Below are 12,908 nucleotides of genomic sequence, written 5' to 3'. Positions count from 1 at the left end.
GAGAGAACAAGCTAGGAAGATCTAAAGTATTCACCAACTTTAGGCATTGTAATCCTATTAAGAAATATATGATTGAATATTTTCAAGGGTAGGAATTCTGTGTGTGTGCACTACATTATAGAAGTAAATAAGAGTGTCATTAAAAAAAATATGAGATAGGAAGAAAATCTATTAACCCACTCACTATGCTAATTTGAATACTAGTAGTATTTTGTAGTATTTCTTCCATTGCATTTACTTTTCTTACCTAGTAGTAATCATAGTTTATATGTGGTTCTATATCCTGCTTTCTTTGTTTGATATTTAAAATGGGAATCTTTTAGACATATATCTTTGATCTAAGTTTTGGTGGAATCTATCTTTAGAACCCAAGCTAGAACACATCTCATAATAAATCCTTTTTGTTTTTCTAAAACTAAACTATATTCTTCCTATAAAAATGATTCTATATTAAGAATGTATGATCCCTGGAAAAGCAAGTAATTTTCATTTTAAAGTGCAGATGAAGATCCTCTGGGAAGCAATGGATAGATGGAGGGAGAAGTGGAAGAGGTTTATAGGGTAGGGAAAAACACCTGTGAAAGATAAATTTTCATAGGCAGGGAAGTGGGACTGAGCAGGGAGCAAAACCTAATAGTCTCCACAAACCCAATTGGAAGCCTCAGAGTGAAGATGGCCCACCTGGAGGAGTCCTGCTTTGGGCAGAAATAGTGCAGGAGCTCTAGTGGCGCAATGCCTAAGGCTAACTGAAAAGGTTAGCAGTTCAAACCTGCCAGCCGCTCCGCAGAAGAAAGATGAGGCAATCTACTTTGGTAAAGATTTTACCGCCTTGGAAACCCAGTTGGGGTAGCTGTGAGTCAGAATTGACTTGATGGCAGTGGGTTTGTCTGTCTGTCTGTTTTGACACTCCTGATGTGCTCAGTCCTAGGCTGAGGGCTACCAGGAACAGCATGGCTTCAGCTCAGTTGCTGAGACAGCTTGAAGCATTAACAGGTGGAGGCCTGAGCTGCTGGCACTTCTTTTTCTTTCTTTCTGTTTGTTTGTCTATGTGTATGTGTGTATTTTAAATAATTGCTTTTTTCCCCCAAATTTTTTTTTATTGTGATTTGGATGTCATTTTTCGTACAGCAGTTCATACACATTTTGTCTCATGACATTGACTGCAGTTCCCCACAATGTAACAGCTCTCTTTGTACTTCCTCCCCAAAGTTACCTCTTCCCTGGGTCCTTCCCTCCTATGCATTCTCACCACCACCACCAAGCTGTCTCCCTGTTCATACACTGCCCTTCTGTTCTCCTATGATTGTTAGATCTCTCCAAGTAGTGTATCTACCTGATGTAAATGTCTGGCCCATATCCTGTCCATTATTTGGCTGGAAGACACAGGAGTGAGTTTTCTTCTAGATCTGAAGGGTAGCTAGGGGACATAGTCTCAGGGGTCTCACCAGGACCAATAAACCTGGTCTTTTTGTTGTGTGTGTGATTTTGAGTTTTGTTTCACATTGTTTTCACACTCTATCCAGGATCTCCTACATGGATTCCCCTCCAAGTGGTTGACAGTGGTAGCTGGCCACCATCTAGTTCTTCTGCTCTCATGGCCATATAGGCTAAGGATCTCGTGGTGTACCAGTCCCTTGGACTAATTGTTTCCATGCGTCTTTGGGTTTCTTCATTCCTCTTTGCTCTGGATGAGGAGAGACTCATTACTGCATCGAGATGGTCACTTGCAAGCTTTTAAGATCCCAGTTACTACTTGTCCGAGTAGGATGTGGAACAATATTTTTGTGTAGTATGTTATGCCAGTTGAGCTTGCTGTCCCCTGTGACATGGTCCTGAGCCCACAGGCCCAACTACTCACTCCCTCTGGGTGGCTAGCTGTGGCCAAGAAGTCATCACAGCCTTGTCCCTTGTCAGCTCTAATATATACCTGGAAATTCTTATAGCACGTACAGATACACTTGTAGAAACATTGTCTGCCAACCCTATACATGATCATGGGCACCCTACTCCCTGCCTAGACAGACCTGATCATTCAGCCTGTCCACCCATCTATCAACCTGTAGATCAATGTTTCCTATCACTGACAACACAGTACAATATATGCAAAAGGGTTCATCTTTGTCATCTGTACCTCCCACGTACCAATCTATGTCTTCCTCTCCCTCAGTGCCACCATGTTAATCACTCATATTTGGTACATTGCCCTTCCCTTTACCCAGATCAATACTTGTCTCTTCCTATCTCACAGTGTTGCCTCCCCTCTCCTCCCAGCCCTGGTAACCAACAAGGAAAATTTCCATCCATATATAAACCTTTCCTTGACATTTCACAATAGCAGACTAATACAATATTTGTCCTTCTGTGATTGACTTATTTCACTCAGCATAATGTCCTCCATCTTCATCCATGTTATGTGGTATTTTGCAGATTGTATGTTATTCCTTAGGGTTGCGTAGTATTCCATTATGTGTATGTACCATAGTTTAGTTATCCATTCCTCTGTTGATGGGGACCTAGGTTGTTTCCATCTTTTTTGCTATGGCAAATAGTGCTGCGATGAACACAGGTGTGTATATATCCATTCTTGTACTGGCTCTCACTTCTTTAGGATATATACCTAGTAATGGAATGGCTGGGTCAAATGGTATTTCTAATTCCAACTTTGTAAGGAATTGCCATACTGCTTTCCACAGTGGTTATATCATTTGACAGTCCCACCAGCAGTATATGAGAGTCAATCTCTCCACATCCTTGCCAGCATTTGTTATTTTCTGTCTTATTGAACTTTGCTACTAGTGCTGGAGTAAGATAGTATCTCATTGTTGTTTTGATTTGCATCTCTCTAATGCTAATAAGGGGCTCTGGTAGCATAGTGTCTAAGGCATTTGACTGCTCACCAGAAAGCTGGAGGTTCAAACCCACCAGCCACTCCTTGGAAGGAAGGTTGGGCAATCTACTTCCATAATGATACTGCCTCGGCAACCCAAGGAGGAGTTGCTATGAGTCGAATCCGACTCAACAGTACATAGCAACAACAAAATGGCTAATAATTGTGAGAACATTTCTTCACGTGTTTGTTGGCCACTGAATATTCTCTTTGGTGAAGTGTCTATTCATGTCTTCTGCCCATTTTAATTGGATTATTTGTCTTTTTGTTGTTGAGGTGTGGGAGTTTTCTGTAAATTTGAGAGATAAGTCCCTTGTCAGATATGTTGTTGCTAAATATTTCCCAACCTATAGGTTCTCTTTTGACTCTTTTGGAGAAGTCTCTTGAAGCATTAAAAAAAAATAATAATAATTTTTAGAAGGTCCCATTCAGCTGATGGCACTTCTTGCAGCTAAATGGCAAGTTCTTTCTTGAAGGGAGTTCTTGGCACCACAGGGACTCCATTCAGTTATTTTTTGAAGAGGAAGATAGTTCTTTAAATATCTTTAAGTATCTCAATGCATCCAAAAAGTATGTTGATTATTTGTACATGATAGAGTTAAAAAACTCTCCTTTTAAAGTTCTTGCTTGGAATGTTCACTTTGCTCACCCAGGATAAAGGAAAGGGTGTGTAAAACCTCAGAGTATTTCCTGGAAATGCACACTGTGCTATGGCTTCCCTGAGTGAATATGGTCAGTGGTTGACTGTTTTTTGTTTTCTGAAAACCGTAACTCTCAACTCTCTATTGATTCCTCTCTTGAAGAGGCACTTTTGTTTCAAAGGAATATATTATCTTTAAGTAAAGCAAAAGAAAAACGAGTGCAGCATTACAATATTATATCATAACAATCTGTGTGGATGCATGCATTGGTGTGTATGTGTGTGTGTGTGTGCACGCACATGCACGCGTAGTCCTAATGGTGATTTGCACACCACTGGGTGACTTTTACACTTACTAAATTTTAGTTTTCAAGACACAGGCCTTGGGATACCTCAATCAGGAAAGCAATAAAAGCCCGTTGTGCAGTAATAACTTGAAAACAGACTCCCCCCTCCATTATGCGTCTCATCTCCCAGTTCTTGAATGAAAAGGCCACCAAAAAGGTCAATGTCTGCTGTATTTCTTTTTGACAAAATACATAAACTTTGATATAAAGAAATAAAGGAAGTAATGGAAACTGGTCCAAAAGGCCCTTTGTCATATTACCTAAAAAAGTTTCCATTCTAAGGTCCTATTTAGAGTAGATTTTGTAAGCTGATGTAATTTTTTTTCTTTAACCAGTTCATTTCTCCTGTTCAGTTTTGAAAATTTAAAAATGAGATTGACCACATGAAACAATTGATATTACTATCATAATATAGCAATTAATAAGACCTGATGTGCTTACTTTTTCTGTGATTTTTTTTTTCACACTACAATATCTCCTTTACCTAAATATTAGATGGTGCTTTACTTCAGATATTTCATTATAATGTATGGCATCTATTAATATTGATCTATAGCAATAAACTTGGAAAATTTAATAAAACCATTAAAAATATAGTTTTGGTAAATACTTCATAATTTTAAATTTGTACTTTTTCCATCAATTGATGATGAATTAAAATATGTAATCTTTTTTTTTTCCTCATTACTGTAAATATTCTCTCTAATGTCAAAGTCAAAACCCGAATTCACTGCCAGGGTCGATTCTGACTCATAAAGACCCCCATAGTGTTTCCAAGGCTATATAAATCTTTGCTTAAGAAGACTGCCTCATATTTCTCCCATGAAGTAGCTGGTGCATTCAAACCACTCATTTTGGTTAGCAGCCAAATGCCTTAACCACTGTACCACCAGGGCACCTCTCTAATGTAAAGGAGGTAAAATTACAGGATGATTTGACTTTCCTCAGTTCTTCTATTTGGTGATTTGTTTGGATCATTTAAAGGTAAAATTTCAAACGTAAAGAAATTGAATGACTAACATCCTTTAGTTGTCATACTGTTTTTCGTTTTCCTCTAGATGTCAGTTTTCTAAACTAGAGATGGACAGACACACTTTTTCTTAAATGGCCATTTTAGGTTTCCTGGGCCATGCAGTGTCTGTCACAACTACTCAACTCTGCCTTTGTAATATGAACGCAGCCATTTAAAAGCAAAAGCAAAAAAAATAAATAAATAAAAGTTGCTGTTTAGTATAGATTCTGATTCATGACAGCCCCATTAAAAACAAAAACAAAAAGAACCCCAAACTACTCATTGGCAGTGAGTCGATTCCAACTTACAGTGACCCTAGAGGACTGTATACAAGCTATAATCTTTACAGAAGCATACTGCCACATCTTTATCCCATTGGGTGGCTAGTGGATTTGAACCTTCAACCATTTGGTTTGCAACTGAGCACTTAACCACTGCACCACCAGTGCAACTTAGGTGACCCCCACATATGATATGTAAAAAAATGGGCAGTGGCTGTGTTCCAGTAAAATGTATTTACAAAAAGGCAGCATTAGTAGTTTGCTAACTTTTGTTCTAAGTTTCCAGATATTTTTACCAAAATTCAGTTCCTGTGTTTCCTGCTATGAAAAAGAATCCAGTTTGTTCCTATAGCAGCTTTAAGAGAAGCCTAATAATGTCACAACTTGAGGACATTTTAAATAAATGCTCAAACCGTCATTCTGTATTATAATTTTCATAGTATTTTTGTGCTTTTCAGAATGTTTAATAAACATTTCATTTTACATTTATAAATATTTACAAATGGCATTTGCTTTACTATCCCCATTTTACAAATGAAAAAAGTATGGCTTGTTTAAAGTTTTCCCGTTTTTGCCCTACATTCCCAGGTGTCGTATTATTATGCTTCTTATATTTAAGGCTGAGCTGTCCTTAGAGCTTGCTCTCTCCTCTTCTCTGACAGCAGCCTTCTGTCTCCACAGTGTTTACTCAGGACACCAGTCCATTCTGATCCCGCCTTCAGAGTTAGAAACCAACCCTGCTTTGTGGCTTCTTGCTGTGAGTCAGTATAAAGTCCGGGATACATTTTGCTCCTATTCTGTGATGGAGCTTTGTACCAAGGGGCTGGGCTCACAAACAGAATCACTCAAGGTAAGGAGCTCCAACTATGCATCTCCTAGAATGTTTAGAGGAAAATATTTGTTAACTCTATTAGTGACTATCAGTGCACAGGATACAACAGTTCTGTGAAATTCCTTTATTGGAAGGGCATAGAAAAATGATTTAGTGAAGTTAAAATAATACTTCACAAAAGCCATAATCTCCTGTCACCTGAAGCTTACAAGATAGGTTATGGAAAAAATTTTTCATATAAAAACTGAGTGTTTTCCCACTGCACAAAACAGTTACAGGTCCAATTATAAAATATTTTATTTGTGTCTCTAATTCCACTAAGTCTATTTGAAAGATTCTAATTTGCTTTTTCATTTGATTGATGAATTCAGTTTTTAATGAAATTAACTTTATTCTGACATTGGTATTTAAGTAAATATGTTTGGATTTAGCCACTTTTTTTTTTCCCCCACTTAATGACTGATTTTTAGGTCTCTACTCTAAACAGAATTCGTTGCAAAAAGAAATAAAGATTGTTTTTTTAGGTGGTTTGTTCCCCCCTCCCATTACCATTATGTGAGAAGAATAGTATTTCTCTCCATTTAAAATTGGACATTTTGATAAAAATATTTTCATGTACATTATATAGTCCTTACTTACAAGTTAGAAGGAAAGAATTATCTCTTAATCTGTTATGATTACTATCCAACATACTATTCACCATTTATATGTCTGAATGTATGATTGCCTTTGTATATATACAGATTATATTTGTGTGTGTGTGTGTATGTGTAAGTGTGTATATACACATACATAGTTTATCCATACACATACACATATTGACGCAATACATTTATCTCTCATGCATTTTGTTTTGCTACTCAGACTTACTATATTAAGCTTGAACAGGAAAGCAAAATGCAATATAACTTTGATATAAAGCTACACAAATAAATGTATACTTACTTGTAGTTACATATTTATACAGGAAAATAAATTTACAAACAACTTTCATGCCTGCCTATATCATAATTACAAAATGATTGAGTTCTCTCCATGTTCATGAACTTTCCCTCTATGCGAAAATAACCAAAATGTAATCATTAAGTGATTTTTAAACACTTTTAAGTATTAATTCATTCAGTCTTTACAGCTGCTCTTTCAAAGAAGAACCATTATTGTTTCCATTTTAAAAATGAAGAAACTTTAAATCACAAAAATATTTAGTATCGAGCAAGTTCTCTCATTTTGTAAATTTTGGAGCCAAATTTTTAATCTCTGGCTCTCTCAAACCCATCCACTATTGCCTCTTGGAACATATACATGTAACTATATAATTTCTATTACCCAGAATTGAAGTTCTTCCTGTGTAACTGTAGCAATATACAATTGTATTTATATACAAAAAATTGGTGCCAAAGTTATGTTGGATTGTGTTTTCTCCTCTGTTCAGGAATTTTGCCAGTTACCTATGTGCTGGTACCGCCTGGAAGGATGCATGAAGAACTGGGTGGTTTTCTGTTTGTAGCTCTATTCCTCATGCCTCTGTTTTCCCTTCTAGAAGGCATGATAACTCACTGTTTACTTTTATGTTTAAATGAGATGCTTATCATTAACTTTGTTTTCCTTCAGCAAGGCCCAAGAAGTCCCAGCTATTACCACAGAGAGTGTTGTACTTGACTCATTTCATTTCCTTCGTCTATGATTTTTGCGTTTGGCTCAGTTGACTTAAAATTGATCCAGAAATTGAGATGCACTTAATCATGCGCTTACCATAGAAACCAAGATGTGCTCAATCATAAGAGTATATCTGTAACCTTTTAAGTTTCTTTCACAGGATATAAAATGGAGAGCTGTCTTTATGCAGTTATATAAAAATTTTACTTTTCAACTCCTATATTTTTTAAAAAATAAGTTTTCTTTTTCACTCCAGTGTATGTTTTTGTGTATACACGTTTGTAGGGATGCAAATGAATGCTTCTTTTCCTCTTTCCCAAACTCCGTCCTTTATTTTTTTCAGGAAGTTGATTTTCCCCAACCTCTTTTCTCATCTAGATTGTTGCTGTTGCTTCTTACTATTATTTAATATATGTATTTAATGATGTGCTTGATAATTTGGATATTTGTATAAACTTATTATTCACATAGCAATACACGAACAGATTAATTAATGGCATGGGGAACCCTGGAAATGAATAGCTGTGTTGAATTTTCTATTGTTTATATAGAATTCTAAATTAAGGAGCTCTCAAATTACATGGAGCTAAGCATGCTGAATATTGACTTATTATCATTCTAATTATTTCTAGGCAAGAGGGCTAGACTTGTCTCGTGTACGGACATGTGTAGTTGTGGCGGAAGAGCGGCCTCGGATAGCACTCACACAATCATTTTCTAAATTGTTTAAAGACCTGGGCCTCCATCCACGGGCTGTTAGCACCTCATTCGGCTGTAGAGTGAACCTGGCAATTTGCTTACAGGTGAGTTTCATTGATAATCAGTAGGTGCTTGAGTCAACTGATGAGAGTAGCTTTTGAGTGACAAGTATACAGCACAGACTTGCATTTCCTGTTGGTTGATGCTTAGTTACATTTAAGAGAAAATTTTTTAATCAAATTCATGTGATTGGTAAACCTTTGTTTCATTATTTTTTCATTACAATCTACATTTGTCAGTAACCATTATTCATAACTTGCATTCATGGCACTTACTCTGTCCTGAACATTTTAACTTCCACAACAGGAGTAGCAGATTGTCCAGGCCACTGCTGTCAGGATTTTTAAAAAACAGCGACTGAATAAATGTTTTCAGTGTAACAAGAAATCTCTGGTAGAAATACTTAGTGTCTTATATATAGAAAATAGTTTCTGTATGAAAAAATTGTGTTACATTAAGGAGGCTGAGAAACTTGCTGTAGTGGCAATATAAAAATAATTATAACTGCATTTCTGTGATTTAGGTATAGGCAACTCCTGTAAGATAGGCTTGCATTAACTGTGGCTGAAAAAAAATATTTGTTCACTTTCTTTTTCTTCATTAGCCCCATTTCTTACCTTCTTCATCATCTCTTTGCTGTTTTGAACAAATAACATGAGATATATCAATCCCTGGAGATCATTATATCAGATTAAGACAATCTGAAAGGAAGGAAAAGGAAAGCCAAGTAGAAGTGCTTTCCCCAAGTACTCTTCATATAACTGTATCCAGAACCAGCCATCCCAGGGAATAGTTGCATTGTTGTTCCTCTAGTACATTTAAATAATAAAATATTTATCAACACCAGTTACTCTGCATGTGCTGAAAAGGAGAACAAGAAAACAGTATTGATATGCATCATCCCCTCTACCGGTTTTCCCACACCTTGTGTCTTCAGGGCAAAATCCCCAAAGAGGTTTGCTGAAGATGACCACTCTGGAGGCTGCTTTCTTCTTGCACTCATTTAGTGATTTAGGTGCTAATGACTTCGCCGTTAACTGTGTAAGAGAAAGTAACATCCACCTCCCCTTCTTCCTACATTGACCAATGTGAGGAGCTCACTTGAGACAAATTAGCTATAAAAAGGTTTTAAATTTTTAATATAACTGTTAATTGCCTCTATTTTTCTTCTCAGTTATTTTTCTTCTCAGCTCCATTTTAAAAAAATTTAAACTACCAATACCTCTCAAGAGTCGCTAAAACTTTGTTCTGTGATTGAAATGAATTCTCTTTTCTGAGAGGTAATCTGAAGAATTTATCTTTCTTAAATTGTTTTTTTAGAATACTGAAATATTTTATTCCTATTCACCTTTATCTGCTGTTTAGAAATTGTTGTAGTCATCTATTCCATTAGGAGAAATGGGAAATACAGAAATCCACATCTTCCATTAATTTTAGTAATAGAATATGATAACATTTCTCTTCCTCTGGTAAGTAATTGGGACTCCCCAGTCAAGAATAAGCTAGAAATTCGTAAGAGACAGGATTTTGTCAATCATACATGTCTCTACTTTTTTTTCTCTCTCTCTCAAAAACCATAATTTGAAGTGCTATAGAAAATCATCATTCATTCATTCATTCATTCATTCATTTATTTCTGGTTGGGGGGTGAACAGAAAGGAATGCAGAACAGATTCCATATTAACATTATAACAGTACCTATCCACTTCAAAACAATTGACAAAGACAGTTCTACAATACATTATACCAAAAAAAAAAAAAAAACCTCTATAGAAAAAAAGAATCCATTATATAAGTTTATCTCCTTACTTATATATTTTTTCATTTATTTCTGTCACCTAGATCTGAAGAATGTTTTCAGATACTTTAAAAGGAAGAACACATTGAGTATAAGGCAAAAACCAGCATTAAGAGACAAGTAATATACAAAGAAAGGGTTAGTCAAACAAGAGGACATACCATAATAAATACGCATCCAATGAAAAAGCCATAAAATACATAAATCAAACATTAATAGAATTGAAAAGAGACAGTCCACAACAATAGTAAGAGACTTTAATATACCTCTTTCAGTGAAGGATAAAACAACTAGAAAGAAACTCAACAGAGATCGAAAAGAATTAAACAACACAATTAACCAACTTGACCTTAAACCAAACCAAAACCAAATTTACTGCTGTTGAGTCAGATCCGACTCATAGCTCCCTCTCCTAGGGTTTATGAGGCAGTATCATTAGAGAAGTAGATCGACCAATCTTCCTTCTGAGGAGTGGCTGGTGGGTTTGAACTGCCAGCCTTATGATTAACAGTCAAATGTCTTAGGCACTATATACTCATGTAAAGAACACTCCACCCAACAACAGCAAAACAGACATTCTTTTCCAGGACACATGGAACATTCTCCAAAATGGACCATATATTAGGCCACAAAGCAAGCTTATAAATTTGAAAACATTGAAATTGCAAAGCATCTTCTCAGATCACAATGCTATACATTAGAAATCAACAACAGGAAGATCAAGGGAAAAAATCAAACACATGGACTAACTAACACCCTTCTTAAAAACTAACAGAAGAAGGAGAAAGTGAACCTTAAAAATTCTTGAATCAAACAAGAATGAAAACACAACATACCAAAATCTTTGGGACAGAGCAAAAGCAGTTCTCACAGGGCAGTTTATAGTAATGAATGCACACATCACAAAAGAAGAAAGAACCAAAATCAGCACACCCAGCATCTCTAACAATTACAAAAAGAACAGAAAAATAAGCATGCAGTCACCAGAAGAAAAGAAATAATAAATATTCCAGCAGAAATAAATAAAACCAAAAACAGAAAAAAAAAACAAACTTTTTTTTTAAAGAATCAACAAGTCTAGAGGTTGGTAGTTTAAAGAGATTAATAAAATCTACAAACAAATCTAACAAGGAAAAGAAGGAGATGATGTAACTAACATAAATAAGAAATGTCACAACAGAACCAATTGAAATAAAAAGGATAATAACAAGATACTATGAAGAACTGTACTCCAACACATTTGAAAACCTAGAAGAAATGGACAGAGTTCTAAAGTAACATAAAGTAACACACACTAATCTAGAAAATTTGAACAGTCCTATAACAAAAAAAGAAATTGAACAAGTCATAAAAAACTACCAACAAAAGGAGTCCTGGCCCAGATCATTTCACTGGTAAATTGTACCAAACATTCAGAGAAGAGCTGACAACCAGTTCTAATCAAACTATTCAAAAATACAGAAAAGAGGGATTACTCCCAAGTTCATTTTATGAAATGAACATAACCCACATATCAAAGGCAGGCAAAGACACCACTAAAAACAAAAATAACAGGCCAATATCCCTCATGAACATACATGCAAAAATCCTCAACAAAATCCTAGGCAACAGAATATAACAGCATATCAAAAAAATAATGCATCGTGGCCAAGTGGGATTCATACCAGGTGTGCAAAGATGGTTCAGCATTAGAAAAACAATCCCTGCAATTCACCACATAAATAAAACTAAAAGAACCACAGTATCATATCACTGGAAGCACAAAAAGCATATGACAAAATCTGACACCCATTCCTGATAAAAACACTGAACAAAATAGAAATAGAAGGGAAATTCCTCAACATAAGTTAGGGCATATATGCAAAACCAATGGCCAACATTACTCTATGAGATAGAATGAAGCCATTCCCCTTACAAATGGGTACCAGGCGAGTATGCTCTTTATTACCACTCCTATTCAATATTGTATTAGAAGTCCTTACCAGAACAATAAGGCAAGAAGGGAATTAAAAGGTATCAAAGTTGGCGAAGAAGTAACACTATCTCTATTTGCAGATAATATGATCCTATATATAGAGAATCCCAAAGACTCAGCAAGAAAATTACTGGAAGTAATTGAAAGATTCAGCAAAGTGGTAGGGTACAAGATCAACATACAAAACTCAGTCAGATTTCCTCTACATTATCAAAGAGCTCTCTGAAAAGGAAATGAGGAAACCAATACCATTTATAATAACCATCCATAAGATGAAGTACTTAGGTGTAAATCCAACCAGAAGCACAAAAGACCTATACAAAGAAAACTACAAACCCTCATACAAGAAACCAAAAGAGACCTATATTAATGGAAGGATATTCCAGGCTTATGGATAAAACCCAAATCCAACCCACTGCCATTGAGTCAATTCCAACTCACAGTGACCCACATTAAGTTTCCAAGGCTATAAATCTTTACAGAAGTAGTCTGCCTCATCTTCCTCTGGTGGAACAGCTGGTGGATTTGAACCAACAACCTTCTGGTTAGCGGCCAAATGCCTTACCCATTATGCCACCAGGACTCCTTACACTCCTGGATGTTGTTGTTGTTGTTATGTGCCGTCGAGTTGGCCCTGACTCATAGCGACCCCTCCTTGGGTTTCCGAGGCAGTATCACTACGGAAGTAGGATTGCCCAACCTTCCTTCCGAGGAGTGGCTG

General features: G+C 36.1%; 1 protein-coding gene across 1 annotated transcript in view; it reads left to right on the top strand.

The window, feature by feature from the left end:
• DIP2C (disco interacting protein 2 homolog C) overlaps positions 1-12,908 on the top strand; it is a 412,525-nt gene that overhangs the window by 312,505 nt on the left and 87,112 nt on the right. The window contains exons 29-30 of the mRNA XM_042782247.1: positions 5,849-6,017; positions 8,288-8,458. Of these exons, the coding sequence (XP_042638181.1) occupies positions 5,849-6,017; positions 8,288-8,458 (340 nt within the window). The remainder of the gene's footprint in view (positions 1-5,848; positions 6,018-8,287; positions 8,459-12,908) is intronic.

The sequence above is a fragment of the Orycteropus afer genome, unplaced genomic scaffold, assembly GCF_000298275.1.
Source record: "Orycteropus afer afer isolate SDZICR_OR568_19922 unplaced genomic scaffold, OryAfe1.0 scaffold00271, whole genome shotgun sequence".
NCBI lineage: Eukaryota > Metazoa > Chordata > Mammalia > Tubulidentata > Orycteropodidae > Orycteropus > Orycteropus afer.
The sequence above is the reverse complement of the archived record's forward strand: the minus strand, read 5'-3'. Positions and strand labels throughout refer to the sequence as shown.